This window comes from Maylandia zebra, linkage group LG14, assembly GCF_041146795.1.
Source record: "Maylandia zebra isolate NMK-2024a linkage group LG14, Mzebra_GT3a, whole genome shotgun sequence".
Classification (NCBI taxonomy): domain Eukaryota; kingdom Metazoa; phylum Chordata; class Actinopteri; order Cichliformes; family Cichlidae; genus Maylandia; species Maylandia zebra.
In genome coordinates, this window is record NC_135180.1 from 8672399 (window position 1) to 8692662 (window position 20264).

The following is a 20264-nucleotide window of genomic DNA, read 5'->3' on the forward strand; positions in this document are numbered from 1 at the left end:
TTAAGTGTCAAACCATAAAGTGCTCTTCAAGATCATGTATGTGCATGAAATCAGAGCCAGTCTGAGAAAAAGTTTGAGACGCTGAGAAATGAACACATTAAGCTGTGTGTGAATGCAGACCGATGACCGTTTCATACAGTCACTGATGAAGACAACCAGATCAGGGTCAGAAGTGTGAGAAAAGGCTAATAATTACTCACTACATCATCTTGTGGTACAAAGTGGTAGTACAGCGGCCACTCCATACTTCTTTAACACAGTGCATACATAGCACGGTTACCACTCTGCCTCACAGAAAGAAGGTCGTGGTTTTGAATCCACCATCTGGCCTTTCTATGTGGAGTTTGCATGTTCTCCCCGTGTCTGCGTGGGTTATCGCTGGGTACTCTGGCTTGATCCCGCAGTCTAAAGACATGCAATTAGTGGGGTTAGGTTAATTATGGATAGATGGATATTTTGCACACAGACTTTAGCCGTTTCTTCATATTCTGTTGATAGGTTTAGTTAATTTTAAAAGATTTTAATAATTTCAAGCAGAAATTTAAGCTGAGGGTAGATAAGTTTGAATATATCAGCATATATTATTATAAAATATCATTATAGCTACAGCCTTAGTTTTATGTGGAAACTGTTTGTCTCGTTAATAAAGCTGTTCCTCTGAACAGTAGACAGTAAAGCGGCAGATTGGTCCTTTAAAGGACGATTAAAAAAAGCACACTTCCGGTGGGCAGAGACAAAAACAGAGAGGCACCCCGGTGGTGACAGCAGAAAAGAGGGCGAGAGTAAGGGATCTGTCTGAGAAAGGTGGCCAGCTATCGTCAACACAGCCCGAGAGTGAAGTCACCTGCAGCGGATAGACAGGCGAGCAGTGACCGCCCCACTACCCCGGAGCCATGGTGAAGATCAGTTTCCAGGCTGTCTCGGGACAGAAAGTGGAAAAAGAGAGCGATGGCGACAAGACCGAGATCCTCATTCCTCATCCGATGGTGAGCAAAAGAGTCGCCTGTTCACATTTAACCCATTATAATCGAGCATGATATCAACTCTTGTGTGTAGATGGTCTTTATGTAACGCGATGCCTGCTGTGTGTCCAGCAGGCTCACCTGCCTGCTTGGTCCGCAGGGCAGCCTGCACCTGCTCGGTCATGAGCAGCAGCAGGGGGATTTTTTTTTCCCCTTTTTTTGACAGCATCTATCGACATTTGGTTGGGAACAAAAACATGTCATTGCTGTGACGCTTTCCTGTGCGCCAGCGCGCTTTGTGCACGTTTGATGCAAGTTATTCCAATGTGCAAAAAGCACAGCAAAAAGCCACAATGTACCAATTTAAAGGCTTTGTACTTGGTTTATCTGTCGATTTCCCCTGCAGTGCTGATGTATTCAACAAAAACAAAACCCCCAAGCTTTCAAAAAAGGGTAGGGGGGGTAAAAAAAAAAAAAGGGGGGGGGGGGGGGGGGTAGAATGCAAGAAATGCAGAGCTTTGGGATGACAAAATGGCAGATGGGTTGCCGAGGCTTGCAGCGCATGCAGGATTATTTGTCACAGCTCTAAAGGGAGGCAGAGCTGCGGAGTCCTGAAGTTTGCTGTGCTGCGGAATCCCCCTGCATCACTCTTATTAAAAAAATACATGGCTGAGCAGCAGAGACGACAAACACCGACAGAATACAGAGGAGGCGTCCGGCATTGCATAGGAAGTGAATATCGCAGGAGTGCAGAGCTGCGGCCCCTGAGTGACTTGCGCTCCTCCAAATGTACTGAACAGGAGACAGACAGACAGACAAGGCCTCATGGTGTGACACGCACTCAGCTGCTGCCACGATCCCATCTCAGTGGGACGGAGGAACACAAAGAACTTGCAAAAGTCTGCCTTCACACATCCTTGTGCACCCTCCAAATGCTCCCTCCAAAGAACAAAGGCTTGAAGAATCAAATTCAGCTCAAATAGCAAAAGCGGTGTCCTGAAATTAGGCACTCGGGCCATACCACGCAATGTTGGTGGGGTGAGGGGGGTGGTTGGTGAAAGCTTTCAAGCATTTTGAAGTCATCTCCCTTTAAAAAAAAATAATAATAATAGGAACACAGGCAAACACAGTTGCCATCATTTTTCTTTGAGGTATCCTCAAAGAGTCTTTTTTTTTTTCACATGCACACAGTTGTTATTTTTCCCTTCATAGCTCCAGCTAAGAATAGCAGCCCTTTGTTTCCTTACAGTCTGCTTTTCACAAGATAATTTCTCCTGCTGTAGTTACTCTGCAGCACATCTACAGTAATTCGCTGAGCCAGTTCTCAGATAGTAGCCACTCGCTGTGTGTGTGCGCGTTTCCTTTTACAACAATGACTAACTGTGTGTAGTGCCACCCTCCAAACACTGGCTGGGTGCGTGGCATCAGCAGATGGGCTGCGAGACTGGAGGCGTCTGGGAAGATTACTCACTATCTAAGTCAAGTTTTCATTACCCGCCGTCTCCGTCAGCCGTTCCTCCTGTCCGAGATCCGTGCTGCTAATTCCTGCAGTTAAATTCAGATTTCTTTTCAGCCACCCGTCACGCGATCGAATCGAAGCTGGCTAGAAATGCTGCTCTGTGCACTTCTCGAAGTTTTAATGTATGCATTTGTGGTGTCCTCCAGGATGAGGAGGAGCTGGTCCTACCCCTGCGGCCCAAGAAGTCTCCTCTCAATGGCCTGTGCTGCCTGACGTTTGGTCTGGTGGTCTTCATGGCTGGTCTGGTTTTAGCCTCCATCTTTGTCTACCGCTACTACTTCATACCTCATGTAAGACTCGATTATGCTCTGCAGTGTGCCATATGTGTGCCCTTGTTGGCCTTGCAATGAAACACTGCACTAAAAAATGGGGGGGAAAATGTTCTTCTTTTTAAAAACAATAAATAATTGTAATCACTGCCATCTGAGACGGATAATGTTGCTGCAGTCGTGTTTCTTGGCTGCTGTGTTGCATTAAAAGCTGATCTGTGTGCATGTGTGTAGATCCCAGAGGAGAACTTGTTTCACTGCAGGGTGCTGTATGAAGACTCTGTGTACGCTCCGCTGCGTGGCCGTCAGGAGTTGGAGGAGAATGTCGGCATCTACCTGGCCGACAACTACGAGAAGATCACTGTGCCCGTGCCTCACTTTGGAGGAAGTGACCCTGCTGATATAATCCATGATTTCCACAGAGTGAGGACAAATATACACATGTTACATATAGGTCTGATATTCTACCCCTTAAAGACCCATTAACGCCACACTCGCATGTCTCCAGAATGTCTATTTCAAGTTTCAGCCTCAAATACAACACACATAGATGCAGTTCTGAGCCAAAATGTGGGTTGTAACATTTTTTCAGTATGATAACTTCTTTTTTTTTCTTCTTCTAGTAAATGTGAACATGGAGTTTGTCTGAGTTCATGAAAATCTGCAGTCCAGGAGTATAGAACAGCTAGAGTTTTTCCACACAGCTCATAGGCTGCTTTAAAAACAAGACTTCATATTCGTTGTCTTTGTCAGCTGACAAGAATTGGGGGAAAATATGAACATGAGGCAGATTTCATTGCTCATTCGGCTGCATCAGAGGGAATGAGTGCAGAGCATCGGAAAGAAGCATACAGCTAGCAGAAAGTGGACTCTAACTATACTGTATACTCATTGCTCATTTGGCCAAAGTGCAAAGCTGTCGTCTAATGCTAACTAGCTTTGTTAGCAAAGTGCATCCATAGACGACATGGGTTTATTGCACTGCAGACACAGACACCTGCTACTTGGTGCTGAGAAAATAAGTAAATAAATGATGTAGCCCCATGCACTTATACAGTGAGCCTGATAATCATTCATATTTAAGGCTTTTTACAATTTTTTTTTTTTTATTTATTTTTTTTATTTTTTTTTTACAAAACACAAAACTGTGTTGTAAACAAGTGGCCTTTTGAGGAACTGCGGTCTTCACCGATTCCACGTTGGCTTTATCTTTCAACCACAAAAGTTGCAAAATATACAGAAAAGCTAACATTACTGACTTACTTTAAATATCAAAGTTCAGTCAGTGAAATACTGACCTGCTTTTGTTTTTAAATGAGAATGAGAGTTTAATTTTATTGTTAAAGCACCAAATGAAATTCTAGTCAGCTAAAGGTGCTTTACATTGTAAGCTAAAGACTCTACAGTAATGGAGAACTGGTCATAATTAGATTGCTTTGTTGTTGTTTCCAGGGACTGACTGCATATCATGACATTGCTCTGGACAAGTGCTACGTTATCGAGCTCAACACCACCATTGTGATGCCTCCGCGCAACCTCTGGGAGCTGCTTATCAATGTCAAGGTAACACAGCCAATCTTAGGCGACATCTCCAGCTGTTACCAAATGCTGGAAGCTAACATATTTAGCAGTGTAAGAAATGAATAAGAAGAAAACCACCCCACTTCTTTTCTTCCTTTATTTGTAATATCGTTGGTGTACTCTGTGATGTATTGATACACTGCTTATTATGTGGACACACTAACAACTAGCATGGCTTAGTAAGTCTGTCGAAGCTTCCCAAGCTTTTTAATTTAAAGAAAAAAAAATTTAACCTTCTTTGCTGATGTTCGAAGGAGTTGATACTTTTGGCAAAGTTAAAATTAATTTGAGTTAATACACCATTTTGGTGTTGTTTAACTGGAAATATTCCTCTGCTACAATTTGCCAGCATTAAAAGTCACTCGGGAAAATTTCCACAGATGTCAGCCCCCTCAAGAATTAGTATTGCAGCATCATCAGCCCCTTTGTGTTCCCACCGAGCTTGTTACTGTGTCTCTTGCAGAAGGGCACATACTTGCCTCAGACCTACATCATCCATGAAGAGATGGTGGTGACCGGCAAAGTGCACAACATGCGTCAGCTGGGACCTTTCATCTATCGCCTGTGCAACGGGAAGGACACGTACCGCCTGAACCGCCGCGTCACCCGCAGGCGTACGTTGGGGTTAATGGGGCCATTAAAAAGAGCTGATACATGCCTGTGTTTTTGTTTTCTTTTGGGGGATTAAGAGGTTTATCGTTTAAGCTGTGATTGTATCTGAAGTTCAGCGACTCGGCTGATCGCCTCTCTGTGTCTCGCCCCATTTTCCCTCATAGGCATCAACAAGCGTGACACGAAGGACTGCCACCACATCCGCCACTTTGAGAATACATTTGTGGTGGAGACGGTTATCTGCGATGAAGCGTAAACGCGACTGTCATCTGTGAGATTCCCGCCCACACAAAGGCACATCACCAGTCATGTCTCCAGCCACTGTAGCAACCTCCTGTGGATCTGATCATGTCTGAGTTGCACTTTACTTGTTTTTGTTTTGTTTTTAATTTTATTTCAGTACCTCCCCTTTATTCTGTTTCGAATTAGGTAATATTTACCCTAAAGTGTGATGCAATACTAAGCTGCTGGTTATGTCACAGGATTTTCCATGTAGCAAAGGCCTTAAGCCAAAAATAATGATTTCAAGACATCTCCTCTTTGGGGATTTGTATGATGGTTACCGTTGCCGGGGGAGACGACTTTCTCCCCATGTTGTTTTGTTGTGCTCCCCTTGAGGTTACGTTGTTTTCCTTAGTTATCTACACAAAGCATGAGGTATTGCCTTCCTGAGCAAACATGGATTCATTTATTTATATTTTCTCATGTTCAGTGTAATGTAACTGTTGATGACTAGTAGCTTGCTTGCATCTTTAGCCTCTTGCTTACCTGTTGCTTCCTCGCTTCTGCCTTCATCCTGTTAAAAAGCACTATCGCACAGTAGACTTTAGACCAGGCTGCATTGGGCATTACACTTACTATTTTTCTTCTTTGGGAATAATATTCTGCCCCTGAAACACAGACCCATATTTCTTTTTGACCTCTAATTTGTCACACTTTTTCTTCTCTCTCTCTTCCCCCCCCCCCCCCCCCGTCCCCACTACTTTTCTGAATCGTTTTAGACTAACCTTTGTTTTCCCTTGCATGTGTTTATGTATAAGAGAAACAGCACTCTTAGAATGTTTTGTAAAACCACGTTTAAAGCCTTAGTCCAGAGTCAGAGACTGGACTAAAGTCAAAACAAGTGAAAGGGAGCGTATTATATGTTAGATGAACAAAACCAACTGTGATCTGTATATTTTGTCTGCCAATGAAATCTGTCTGTGAATAAAGTAGTAAAAAAAAAAATGACTGAGTTGAGGCATATGTTACTTTATTTCAAACGTTACTAGGCTTCAGTCAGTATCTTATGAATGTAAAAAGACTAAGGGGGTTTTGTTGTCACCATACGGGTGGGTGGGCAAGCAATGTTGACACCCAAATTTGTGAATACGATGACTCAAGAAAGAAGCGATGCAGGAGTTTCAAAGTGACAGCGTAGGTGTATCTTCGACAAATTTTAATCTCAGTGACCTAGACTTCGAGGTTGGAGGTCAGAGGTCAAGTTTTTTGAAAATTCTGTGAATGCGATAACTGGAGAAAAAGCTGACAAAGGATTTTGAATTCGATACCATGGGAGCATCCAGTAGGAGGCTGAGGGTCGACGCTGGCTGCTGCCAGTATTTTTCATTTTACGGTTTCTATTTTGTGTTCTGTACCGATTTAAACATTTCTATAGTAAAATCCTCGTGTGAACCTGCAGCTCTGCCAGCAACTACATTTCCAGTCACCATTAATCAAAAACATAAAATCTCCCTAGATTTTCTAAAGAAATCTCTTAAAGTAAAAGAGGTGACTTTGATGTGTTGGTTATTTGTGTTGCATAATGAAATCGCTCTTAACTGCTATTTGTATTTGACATATGCGCCTTATAGTTGCTTTTTACATCTTCCAGTCTTTGTCAGTGATTTGAACTACATGCTGTGTGAAACTTGTAGTAGGTTAATGTAGGGTAATATTAGAAGAAATGATGACTGTATTACACAGATGGGATAAAACATGGACGTAGCCACTGTGATTCAACCACTGCTTTTGGTCTCAGGATTATCTTTTCTATTTATATTGGAAGTAGAGCTTGTACATTGTTATCTGATGCCATCATGTCATCAGATAACCTTTAATGAATTCTGTCTTTAATGACTTTAAAAAAGCCTCAAGTACTGACTGCAGACATTTGACTTTTTGGGGGATTTTCTCCAATCCACACAGGGTCAAAGCTATACGTAAACGCTCATACAGGCTCTATTAATGTCCTTAGCAAGTTGCACTTTGGCAAGATGCTTTTGGTAGCCATGAAAAAGCTTCTATTGTAATTCTGGCAGATTGATGGAGTTCATTTTAACCATAGTCCACAAATTTTCTATAGTGCTGGTAATTCCAGAACCTTAATGATAGACTGCTTTATTGATTAACCAGTTTTAATGTGTCTTTGAGATCATTGTCCAACTGGAACACCCAACTGTGTCCAAGTTTCAAACAGCTAGGTGTTGATTTGAGGTGAAGCTGAAGAATCTGAATGTCATTCATGGCTGTGTGGCAGGCAGACTAGGACCCAAATGCAGGACTCTGAGTCGAGGATATGACTTGAAAAAAAAGCAACTTTAATGCTGTGACTTAAAAGTTTCAAAAATGGTATAAAAAAATACAAGACATCAGGTAAAAAGCTAAACTTGGAAACTCAGAACCGGGAGACCTGAAAACACACAACAAAAAACAAGAGACGAGAGACTGAGACAAGGACACAAAAGCTTGACATTAGGACGGGGATAAACATGGAAACACACGACAGACTGGAGAGAAAAAACACACAACAGAAAGCAGCAGGAGATGCTGAAGACAGAACAGACATGAGAGCAGGCAAAAACTAAAAAATAGAAATATTAAACACAGATGCACTAGGAAATACAAAACTACAGACTAACTAATACAGGACAAGAAGATGAAAATCTGTTCAATCCAAAAGAAAGATTCACAAAACCATCATAAACTCACAAACTGTGTCAAAGACATAGGATCATGACATTTGTTCTTCATTACTCCATGCACAACAGAAGTGCTGCCACCACCATGCTTGATGTCTGATACAGTGTTCTTAGGTTTGAAAGCCTCAGGTTTAAACATACCTAAACAAGCATACCTCTTGCCATTGTGGCCAAATAACTCAATCATTGTTTCTTTGACTGGTAAAACTGCAGAAGTCATTTGTCCTGTTCGTGTGGGCAGGTGTAAATTTCAGCTTGAAAGTGTTGATTTTGTAGCAGGGTTTTTTTTCTGAAACCTTCTCAGTTCACCATGAAGTAAAACTCACTGGACATTGGCCCTAGTATTACAGCACTTTCCTGTTCATGCCACAGTTGAACTTTTGTGGTTTCTGGGTTGTTCCTCAACATCGAAACCAATTTCATCCCAGCAGAATGTAACGGTTTGGGCCTTCTTCCAAGACTTGGCAAAGTGGTGACACGTCCAGATAACTTGGTCCTTATATCCTGGCAAGTAGAAACTACCAGTTGTAGTCAATTATGATCACTAGGTCTTGGCAAATGATGACTATATTGAATATGACACAATCAACTTTCGTGTACAATAGTAAACATTAACAACAGTAAAATGTAATGGCCAGTCTGGGAAATTCAACCAATCTTCAGTGTCTAATAGCATTTTCAGTGATAACCTTTGGATAATTTTAAATCTGCAGATGAGATAATCAGTCGTCTTACAGTCTGTTGTAGGCTTACACCAACACCCTTCCATCTGGTGGGACTTAATTAGGCCTTGAGCCGTTGGCTCCACTACTGAGGCACTCGCAAAAAAAAACAAAGGCCTGAGTCTTATGAAAGGACTTAAAATATACAGAAGAGATGGGCTTAAACAGTGCTGTATGTAATGTTTTCAAAAATATTTACAAAATATTGTGATTAGTCAATTTTAAACCAGCTTTTCTGCTGAATGTTTAATTATTCTTAATCTATCCTCAACATTATTCATTCATGTGGTACTTTACATGCGTACACACACCCATCTGTCAGAGTTATTCTTATGTATATGCTGTTTTATTTGCCAAAAGAGAAATGAGGAGATTGATATTACTCTTATACGTCTTGATTAAATATTAGGCCAAAGCAACAACGATATGAGAAAAGGTTGTTTGTTTCATGTCCCTGACAGTATGTAGTTCCACACACGTGACTTCTGGAAGACTCTGTTTTTTCTGGGGGGAGGGGACATCTTCTCATGTCAGAGTGTTAAATCTGACAAACTTATTACATGATACTGATCAGGATATTGACTTCATGTAAACTGAAGACAAGTAAGGACGCAGTTTTGCAAACACAAAAAAGTGTTGCAGGTGACTTTTTTCACAGTTTCTAGTAAGTCAGCCACCGATCTGTGGTTGAGGCTTTCATGTTGCAGCGAAAATAGAACATGAAACCACTAGGCCAAGCCTCTTTCACTCCTTCACTTTCTGGGCTTGACACAAATGTTACTGAAGAAATGAACATTGATGGTTAACTGCTGAAAACTGTGCATGTGGTTGAACTACTTAAGAATCTTGTGCACAAACGAGCTACTTTGTAAAAAACAAAAACAAAAAACAGGCATGTATCATGGGACATCTGATAGCAACTCTAGCAGGTCACTAATCTATAGTTTTCTTCCCACGTCCTCTTTTTTCTTCCAGAAGGAGTCAAAAGAAAAATAATACATCAGTGGATCCAGACAGCAGCTCAAAACAATCAGACATGCCAGTGGAGTTATGCTGGTTTTGCTTTTTGTAAGTATGTGTAGTGGCATGGGCAGAAAACATGTGCAGAATATAAGCAAGTTGATGGCAAAAATCAGCATTACGTTCACCTTGTTTCTGACCTTTGCAGAGTCACTGAGATGTTTGTGTAGAGTCCAAGAAACCATAACGGTGCACACAATGTTGACTGCTAGCATTGTGACCAGTAACACAATCTGAAGGTAAATAATTGCTGATCGTGTTACACTTTTATATTCATGAAGTTCAAAACAAATGTGATCTGTGTGGTTCTGTAAGTGTTCTAAAAATCCTTTGGCCTCTGGGATATTTACCACCAGCAAAAACCCCCAGACCAGCGCTGCTCCTTTCCAGGCATTGCACGAGGTCCGAAGATGGCGAGACCTCAGAGGATAAACCACAGCCAGCAGTCGGTCCACACTTATGAAGGTGATGAAGGAGGCGCTGGAGCGAATGTTGTTGCGAAAGATTATTACGCTGAAGAGGCATGTGATAATTCCCAGCGGGGTGCCTGTTGCATGATGGTAGATCCTCATGGGCAAAGAGAAGATGGCTAGCAGGTCTGAGAGTGCCAGGTTCACCATGAAGACAGCGTTGGGTGATTTGAGGCTGTGGCGGCGAAGAAGAATCCACAGTGAGACTGCATTCAGTGGCAGACCTATCACCATAATGCAGCCAAAGATCCCAGCATAAACCCGGTCATCTTCTGTGGAGCTGTTTGATGTGTTCATGATGAGAAAAGAAATGTCTGAATGTCCTTTTTAAAGAACTGAAGCAGTGTGGCAAAGGTTCCTCTTTGTGTGGTTTTTGTTTGTGAGTGAGGCGTGCCTAGTTTGTGACTGTGACTAGTCACACTACAGGAAACTCAAGCTCATCTCATCTCATCTCATCTCACCTCATAAGCTCTGCCTCTATATTTGTGCTTTGAAGATAGGATCTCTGATTATGATTCCTGTAATACACATTTTTAATACGCTCTGACTGTAATGAGTTTATTTTTAGATTCTTGATTCTTTCCTTTGCAATATGGTTTAGTCTTGAGTTTAGTTCTTTTAATGTCTCTGAGTTTATTTATTTGGGGGATGGTTTTTTTTGTAATATAAACTTTACTTCTATAAAGTATTTTCCCAGGTCAGGTTTGTGTCAGCCAAAATACAAAATAAACGTCTTGTTTTCTTTTACCAATTTCTCCTGTGTGGTCTTCATTCTGGTCCTCGCTGATTGGTCTCACACAATCTGCAGCCTCAGATCATGATGGTTTAGAAATATTGGAAATGACAGTATTATTTTTGAGTCTTTAATCTAGGCTATTGCAACCACTGTGCCTCCACTGCAGGCAGGACCATGATAGAATTCACACATGAACGGCTTCCAAACTGAAGTTCACTAATCTGCAGTCAGCTTGCCTTATTTCCTTCCCTCACTTTTTTTTTTTAACTTTCAAGAACATTGAAAATAAAACAAATAAAAAATAATAGTCAATTAAATTTTTAGAGTTTTGTTATTTTAAGTATTGTGTAATTTAGGGATTTTCCCCATCTTATACTTAAATCAGACATTTTTCGTCAATGTTCAGCTGTACACATACAGGTCCTTCTCAAAAAATCAGCATATTGTGATAAAGTTCATTATTTTCGGTAATGTACTGATAAACATTAGACTTTCATATATTTTAGATTCATTACACACAACTGAAGTAGTTCAAGCCTTTCATTGTTTTAATATTGATGATTTTGGCATACAGCTCATGAAAACCCAAATTTCCTATCTCAAAAAATTAGCATATCATGAAAAGGTTCTCTAAACGAGCTATTAACCTAATCATCTGAATCAACGAATTAACTCTAAACACCTGCAAAAGATTCCTGAGGCTTTTAAAAACTCCCAGCCTGGTTCATTACTCAAAACCGCAATCATGGGTAAGACTGCCGCCCTGACTGCTGTCCAGAAGGCCATCATTGACACCCTCAAGCAGGAGGGTAAGACACAGAAAGAAATTTCTGAACGAATAGGCTGTTCCCAGAGTGCTGTATCAAGGCACCTCAGTGGGAAGTCTGTGGGAAGGAAAAAGTGTGGCAGAAAACGCTGCACAATGAGAAGAGGTGACCGGACCCTGAGGAAGATTGTGGAGAAGAACCGATTCCAGATCTTGGGGGACCTATTCATGATTCCATCTGCTGAAAAGCTTTATGGAGATGAAGATTACATTTTTCAGCACGACCTGGCGCCTGCTCACAGTGCCAAAACCACTGGTAAATGGTTTACTGACCATGGTATTACTGTGCTCAATTGGCCTGCCAACTCTCCTGACCTGAACCCCATAGAGAATCTGTGGGATATTGTGAAGAGAAAGTTGAGAGACGCAAGACCCAACACTCTGGATGAGCTTAAGGCCGCTATCGAAGCATCCTGGGCCTCCATAACACCTCAGCAGTGCCACAGGCTGATTGCCTCCATGCCACGCTGCATTGAAGCAGTCATTTCTGAGAAAGGATTCCCGACCAAGTATTGAGTGCATAACTGAACATGATTATTTGAAGGTTGACTTTTTTTGTAGTAAAAACACTTTTCTTTTATTGGTCAGAATTTTTGTGAGATAGGAATTTTGGGTTTTCATGAGCTGTTTGCCAAAATCATCAATATTAAAACAATAAAAGGTTTGAACTACTTCAGTTGTGTGTAATGAATCTAAAATATATGAAAGTCTAATGTTTATCAGTACATTACAGAAAAAAAATGCACTTTATCACAATATGCTGATTTTTTAAGAAGGACCTGTAAAACTGAGATATGATCGGTCTAAAAAAAGAAAAAAAAACAAAGCGTAATTTTACATGAAATAAATAAAAAGTATGAAACATTACAGGGCCTAGGCTTATGTGAATTTACATTGATGGATGCCAGATGGTTTGTTTTCAGTTACCTTTAATACGTTTGTAAGTTTTGAAGAGAGATGATCAGTTTGAATAAACAGGTAAAGACATGTTATTACAGTAGATAACCTGTGCTAAAACTAAACAGAAGAACAGGAAACAATTTCTTAAATGTGGCAGCGTGATGATAAATGATTAGACTGGACACAGTGAATGTTCCTCGTTTGGAGTCTTTTTCTGGAAAACATTTAAATATGTGGCGCTTGTGCGCCATCATCACATATGGTGATGATAAATAAAAGTGGCAACAGGTGCACTGGAGAGCCACAGTGTCCACAGACCATTTCTCTACTTTCCCTCCTGACTGATTTTCCTTTTGTTTGGTTTTTAGCTACTGTCCTTGTCACTGCTGGTAGCCCAGATGCTTACAGCCAATTCTGGTTGCACAGGTAGTCCAACTCCTCCAGGATGGCACATCCATGCAAGAAGGTTTGCTGTGTCTCCGAGCTCAGTCTTGAGTATATGGAGGAGATACCAGGAGATGGGAGGTTGCACAAAGAGAGTTGGACAGGGCCATAGAAAGGCCTCACCCTAAAGGGCAAGATCTGTGTCTGCTCATTTCTACTAGGAGGAGCTGCCAGACTCCCACAGAATGACCTCCAGCAGGCTATTCCTGTGCATGTTAGTTATCAAACTGTCAGGAAAAGGCTTTGTGAAGGTGGCACAAGGTTCCAACATCCTTTAGTGGGCCCCGTGCTCACAGTCCAGTACCATGTATCTGCATCTTCATCTGCAGCTATGTCAGCTGAGTTAAACCTTCTTCTACTGACCACTCTGTGCATGGTCACATCACAGAAAAGTGGATAATGCAGAATCTATAGCAAACACCAGTCAAACATTGGTGAACTTTACTGGTATTTCTGGAAGTTTTATGAATCTTCAGCTTTAACTGTAGAAAAAGAATTCTTCATCCTTTTATAATCTTTTCCTCCAGGAAACACCGCATCAGCTACAGGACAGTTAAGTAATGTACATTTTGCTGTTACACAAAAGAAAACAAACAAAACAAAAAAGCATCTGTGTAAACAACAAATATTTGTTTTATTTAAAATCTTTATACACTTTGACATATATTAGCCCAACATTACTGCGACATACACAAGCTAACATTTGTTTAACAATACCAATAGAAACGTATCTACAGGAGATTTAACCTAACTAAATGAAATCCATTTCACTGCACATGGATGAAACAAATCAAAGCAAAATCAAAGAATCAAAACAAAACAAGCGGGAGAAAAGGCAGCAAGTAAGGGAAATTCATTCTTCACAAATTTCTTTCAAAAGAAAGGCGAGCACAGCATAACTAACATGCTAAGATTGATTTAGCTGTCAGCAGTTGTAACAGGCAGTGGGAGAGTTTTATATGTGACACTATATCTATCACAATTAGACAGCACAAATTACCACAATGAAACACATGGGCTTAATTTTAGAAAGAGCCATACAGAGCAAAGCAGCAGCAGCTCCCTCTCTAAATGATGTGCCATAAGGTGGGCTGATATAGTGGCAACTAAAATCTCCATCCATTCACCTCTATTTATCCAATTCAGGGTTGAAGGGGTGCTGGAGCCTATTCGAGCTACCATAGGGTGACAGGCAGGATATACCTTGGACAGGTCGCTAGTATGTCACAGGGCTGCCACTAAAATTCATTTTGAGCAATCACTTGTATCGACAGAAGTTTCAAATGAAACCTTAGCAACCCTAATATCAAGCAGAATGTAACATTATTGTATATTGGACTAAATCAGCCATAAGGTTAGAGAGGCTTTTTTGTGGAAGCAAGTGTGTTTCAGGCAGATGAAAAACAGCCCCAAATGAAAAACTCTTGAACTCATAAACAATTCACAAAAAAACATAGAAAACATACCAAGTGTTTAAACTGAGAAAATGTACCTTTTAAAGACAAATATTAGCCCATTTTAAATTTGATGGCAGCAACTGATCTAAAAAAAAGACTCTTCTACTATGAAGCCACACTGCTGTAATAGAGCCAGTATGTTATTTATCACTGTCTTATGCAACAAATTCTCTGAAAAAATGTCATCAACATTTAGAGCATTGCTCTAAAATCTGTATATAACTATCAGCATTGATGGTGCCTTTCCAGATGTGCAAGTTGCCAATTTCATGGTCAGTAATGCACACCCATACCATCAGAAGTGTAACCTTTAGAAGGCCCATCTCTTCTTTAGTCCAGAGAATTGATCTGACCATAGAAAAGTTTTTCAATTTGTGCATTTTAAATGGATTTTGCCCAGAGAAGATGGTGGTGTTCCTGGACCATGTTCTTCTTTTTCTTTAACTTGGATTTGTCGTTGGCACAGTAAATTATGATTATGATTCACATACAGCAATTTCTGCAAGTGTTCCCATGCAGTGATTTCCATGACACAGGCATACTTTTTTGTAATGCAGTGCTATATTAAGGCCTGAAAATCACAGGACTGCAATGTTGATTTTGGGCTTTGTCCCTTGCGCACAGAGATTCCTCCACATTCTCATAATGCATTGATGGTGTTATGTATTGTAGATTATGAGATATTCAAGCCTTTACAATTTTACATTGAGGGATGTTATTCTGATTTTTTTTCACAATTTAGAGATGCAGTTTTTATAGATTGATGAAACTCTTCCTTTCTAAGATGCTCTTTTTATACCACATTACTGACCTGTCTTTCATGCAACTGAAAAATGTACAAGGAGACAACTTATCACAAAAACAAAGCAGCTAGTCTGACTAAAAAGACGAAAAAACACAATTTTTCTTCTGTTTTTCTTATCTGTTTGTTAAAAGGTGGTTTGTTTCATGTCCTGACAGTATTTAGTTCAACAAGCGGTGACTTCCAGAAGCTTTTTTTAAAAAAAAGTCTCTAACTGATTTAGACAAGCTGCTTCGTCAGTTGTGAAGTGAACAAATATAAAGTAGATTTAATGAATTATGTGATTTTTTTTCTCTACACTGTTTTTCTCAACTGCATGAGAAATACTTCAGGAGAAGGCTTTAAGAAAAAAACTTCAGTGTGTCTGAATACATCTTCTCATGTCAGATTGTTAATTCTGACAAACTTATTACATGATACTGATTGAGATATTAACTGAACTTGACAAAAATAACATCTTAGTTCCAGTGTTGCAGCTGCCTTTTTTCACAGTTTCTAGTAAAGCAGATGAGCCACCGGTCTTCCTGTGGTTGAGGTTTTCATGTTGCAGTGAAAATAAAACATGAAACCACTAGGCCAAGCCAAGGCTTTTATTCTTTTACTTTCTGGCTTTTACACAAATGTTACTGAAGAAATGAACATTGATGGTTAACTGTAAAATAGTCAGATGTCAGATGTCTATTCATATTAACGTACAGAATTCACCTGCTTGCTGCTACTACTGCACACCCAATGTATATACATATATATATATAATGTTCTTCCTCTACACCCCCCCCCCCCCCCCCCCCCCCCCAATTTTTTTTGCACATGTCGAGGAGCATGTCAGGCTACATTTCACTGTGTGTTATACTTGTATAACTATACATGTGACAAATAAAGAACCTTGAACTGCTGAAAACTGTGCATGTGGTTGAACTACTTAAGAATCTTGTGCACAAACGAGCTACTTTGTAAAAAACAAAAACAAAAAAAAAACAAAAAACAGGCATGTATCGTGGGACATCTGATAGCAACTCTAGCAGGTCACTAATCTATAGTTCTCTTCCCGTGTCCTCTTTTTTCTTCCAGAAGGAGTCAAAAGAAAAATAATACGTCAGTGGATCCAGACAGCAGTTCAAAACAGTCAGACATGCCAGTGGGGTTATACTGGTTTTGCTTTTTGTAACTGCGTGTAGTGGCATGGGCAGAAAACATGTGCAGAATATAAGCAAGTTGATGGCAAAAATCAGCATTACGTTCACCTTGTTTCTGACCTTTGCAGAGTCACTGAGATGTTTGTGTAGAGTCCAGGAAACCATAACGGTGCACACAATGTTGACTGCTAGCATTGTGACCAGTAACACAATCTGAAGGTAAATAATTGCTGATCGTGTTACACTTTTATAATAATGAGATTGAAAACAAATGTGATCTGTGTGGTTCTGTAAGTGTTTAAAAAATCCTATGCCCTCTGGGATATTTACCACCAGGAAAAACCCCCAGACCAGCGCTGCTCCTTTCCAGGCATTGCACGAGGTCCGAAGATGGCGAGACCTCAGAGGATAAACCACAGCCAGCAGTCGGTCCATGCTTATGAAGGTGATGAAGGAGGCGCTGGAGCGGAGGTTTTTGCGAAAGATTATTACGCTGAAGAGGCATGTGATAATTCCCAGCGGAGTGCCTGTTGCATGATGGTAGATCCTCATGGGCAAAGACATGATTGCTAGCAGGTCTGAGAGTGCCAGGTTCACCATGAAGACAGCGTTGGGTGATTTGAGGCTGTGGCGGCGAAGAAGAATCCACAGTGAGACTGCATTCAGTGGCAGACCTATCACCATAATGCAGCCAAAGATCCCAGCATAAACCCGGTCATCTTCTGTGGAGCTGTTTGATGTGTTCATGATGAGAAAAGAAATGTCTGAATGTCCTTTTTAAAGAACTGAAGCCGAGCAGCAAAGGTTCCTCTTTGTGTGGTTTTTGTTTGTGAGTGAGGCGTGACTAGTTTGTCACTGTAGCTAGTCACACTACAGGAAACTCAAGCTCATCTCATAAGCTCTGCCTCTATATTTGTGCATTTTGAGTGTATTTTTATATTCTTGATTCTTTCCTTTGCAGTGGTTTAGTGTAGCACCCTCAAGGATTGACGTACGCACGATGTAGTTATAGAACAGGGGTTATTCTGTTCTTGGCAACCCGTGAGAACTGCTCACGGACAAACAATAAACAAAACATCACATCAAAATGCGCTCTTGTACTTAGTGCCAATCAATCAAAAGTCCTTAATTACAGAAAACAAAACATTTAAAACACACAAACCTCATGTGCTGACATCCAGGAGGTGCTAAATAGTCCTTTATGGCCTTATTGCCTTATCCTCCATCTTCTTTCTCAATTATTTCTACTCTTTGAACGATATTTTCTCCATGTGTGGAGCTAACTGTGAGCTGCAGCATGCAGACACCATGTGCGTTAGCAAAAAAGGAAACTGGGAGGAGATCAAGCTGTACCCTACACAATTCACCACCAGAGGGCGCAAAGAACAAAATCCAGACATACAGCTTAACAAACATCAAATGCAAAAGACCGTTACATTTAGTCTTGAGTTTAGTTCTTTTAATGTCTCTGAGTTTATTTTAATGGGGGAGGGGTTTTTTGTAATATAAACTTTACTTCTATACTGGGGCGATTCTAGGATCAGAGCTTTGGGGGTGCTGAGCACCCAGAGAGCTGCCCATCCAGGCAAGGTAAACTTTACTCATCACGATGAGACTTCTTCCCTGTCTCTGTTAGTCCCTGCATCCCTAAATGTCTCCAGTTGTCCCAAGTTCCCTCTGACTGTCTCCTTGGTGCATTTAAACCCCTGTTCCTCCCTGTCCTCATTGTCTGTTGTCTTCATCTCCATTATCAGTTATCATAATTTTACCCTCTCTGTGCAAGTCTGCAAATTTCTTTATTAAATCATAAGATTCTTAAATTCATCAAATCTCTCTGTGCCTGGGTCCTCGTCACAAAACATGACATCACTGTTTTGTACATTTTAACACAATTTAATCCCCACAGTTGTGAAAGAAAAGCAAAACACTTTTTTGACAAGTCTGTAACAAAACCATCAAATCTGATAAAGGTTATTTAAATGCTGCTAAAGAAGAATGGATTGGAATAAAAAACAAACAAACAAACTGATGATGAAAATGATGCTCATAGTGAGTAAAAAGTAAACTGAGTGCATTTTTGGACAGATTCACTTTTAAAGTGTATGTATAATATAATACGGATACGTAAAAAAATACACTCCAAAAATAGAAGAGTCCTTGAAATGTACAAAATATTATTAAAAAATTAGAAAACTGAGACACCTTGGCCTATGGTACAATGTATATAATGTATGAAAAGATCTTTACTGCAGATGCTACTATGGCTCTGCAGATTTTTTCTTTTCTTTTAACCTATGTCGCCTCACCTTGAGGTTGGCAAATCTGTCTATCACATTTTGGTGGTCAAGTCTCTCAAGCATCTCTTTCTCATCTCTGCTGGAGTCTGCTTTGACCCATGGTCCTTCTCAGCCAGGTATGGAGCTGACTCAAGAAACTAAATGACCTCTCACAGCTACAGCTGCTAACTGGGTTTGTTAGGGCAACCTGAATAACAGTTTTCAGTGTGGGGAAGATCTGATTATCCAGAAGATTGTACAATGTTAACATATCTGGAATGGCACCAGCCTCACTCTTGAGCTTCAAAAAGTCTTTGGTAACCGTGACTTCCTCTGACTGAAGCTCAATATGGTAATGCAGTGCCAGGGCTGACAACCCAGTTTGTTTTGCAGATTCTGTAGAGCAGCTTTAATATAGGGAGAACACAACTTCCAGATTGTATGAGTAAAATTAGTTGTTTCCCCCCCCCCCCCCCTTTGCCAGTTTAACAGTTTCTGTTTTGCCTGTTAGTACTCCCTGTCTGTTTTCTTACCTGGTTCTGCCTGACCTTGTACTTTCTCCTCATGTTCCCCTCTTTCCTCTTTGGACTGACATTCATACACAAATAGATTGTATTCAATTAGATTAAAAAAATACTATTAAGATCACTAATAAAAAAGTCCTCTCTCAGTGTATTTTCAACCAAAAGGCAAATAACCAAACCACATGTACATCTAATAAAGGATACAAATATTGAAACACTGATCCAACATTATCCGTTATTGATGGATCATTTGATCTTACACTTTTACCTGAATGTGTCATGGGGCCGAGTGGCATGTACTGAACAGGACTCAGGTGCAGAAACCCAGAGCAGAGACAGCAGATGATGTAACAATTTATTAGGCTTAAGTGCAAAAAAAGAAAAGATAGCAAAGACAAAAAACAAAACAAAACAATAAGACGTGGAGTTTGACGAGGCGTGGCCTGGGGAACGTGGCTAGGGCGAGGGAATGAGGCCTGAGATGCGGAGTGGAGCTGCGCAGGGAACAGTCACACTGAAGAGAGAAGATAGAGGAGTTAGGGAGGTAGTGGAGGCGTGCAGCTCGGATCTCAGCTGACCCTTCTCACCCTGGACACAGTCTGTTTGACCTGCTCCCCTCAGGCAGGAGGCTCCGGTCCATTCGCACCAGAACCTCTCGCCATAAGAACAGTTTCTTCCCCTCTGCTGTTGGACACATGAACAATAACCGTATGACTGTTCCCACCACTAACACATGACCCTACGCTGTGTTCACTGCATCATTCCATGTTTGGCACTGATCACCACCTACACTCATGTATATATCTACTTAGCACTTTTAATTCTTATTCTCATGTCTATTTAAGCGTAATTTATGACAGTATGTTTGCACTGAAGCACTGCAGCAATTTCCTAATGTTGTAAACCTGCTCAACATTTGGCAATAAAACCCTTTCTGATTCTGATTCTGGAGGCAGCTCTGAAGTGGCCAGTTGTAAGAGTAGCAATTCTTACTTGCAGTAGGGGACATGGAGTGTTGAGAGGGGGGTGATGAGAATCCAGGGGGAGG

The 20264-nt window shown here is 40.7% G+C and overlaps 3 protein-coding genes across 3 annotated transcripts; 1 reads left to right on the forward strand and 2 right to left on the reverse strand.

Annotated features, from left to right (window-relative positions):
* Positions 1–724: 724 nt before the first annotated feature.
* itm2ca (integral membrane protein 2Ca) lies at positions 725–6169 on the forward strand. The gene is made up of 6 exons (XM_004562792.4): positions 725–986; positions 2628–2771; positions 2985–3173; positions 4203–4313; positions 4795–4945; positions 5108–6169. The coding sequence occupies exons 1-6, from the start codon at positions 894–896 to the stop codon at positions 5197–5199; spliced, it is 780 nt and encodes a 259-aa protein (XP_004562849.1). The 5' UTR covers positions 725–893; the 3' UTR covers positions 5200–6169.
* Positions 6170–7563: 1394 nt separating this feature from the next.
* On the reverse strand, positions 7564–10463 carry LOC101464256 (lysophosphatidic acid receptor 6-like). The gene has a single exon (XM_004562791.3). It carries the CDS (start codon positions 10410–10412, stop codon positions 9564–9566), a length of 849 nt encoding a protein of 282 aa, XP_004562848.2. The 5' UTR covers positions 10413–10463; the 3' UTR covers positions 7564–9563.
* A 5647-nt stretch (positions 10464–16110) lies between these two features.
* Positions 16111–17555, reverse strand: LOC101473426 (lysophosphatidic acid receptor 6). Its single transcript, XM_024799689.2, has one exon. It carries the CDS (start codon positions 17161–17163, stop codon positions 16315–16317), a length of 849 nt encoding a protein of 282 aa, XP_024655457.2. The 5' UTR covers positions 17164–17555; the 3' UTR covers positions 16111–16314.
* Positions 17556–20264: the final 2709 nt, after the last annotated feature.

Coding starts and splice junctions, on each gene's coding strand:
- itm2ca (XM_004562792.4), top strand. CDS start 894: ATGGTGAAGATCAGTTTCCAGGCTGTCTCGGGACAGAAAGTGGAAAAA. Junction 3,174..4,202: donor TAATCCATGATTTCCACAGA/GTGAGGACAAAT, acceptor TGTTGTTTCCAG/GGACTGACTGCATATCATGA. Junction 4,946..5,107: donor CCGCCGCGTCACCCGCAGGC/GTACGTTGGGGT, acceptor TTTCCCTCATAG/GCATCAACAAGCGTGACACG.
- LOC101464256 (XM_004562791.3), bottom strand. CDS start 10,412: ATGAACACATCAAACAGCTCCACAGAAGATGACCGGGTTTATGCTGGG.
- LOC101473426 (XM_024799689.2), bottom strand. CDS start 17,163: ATGAACACATCAAACAGCTCCACAGAAGATGACCGGGTTTATGCTGGG.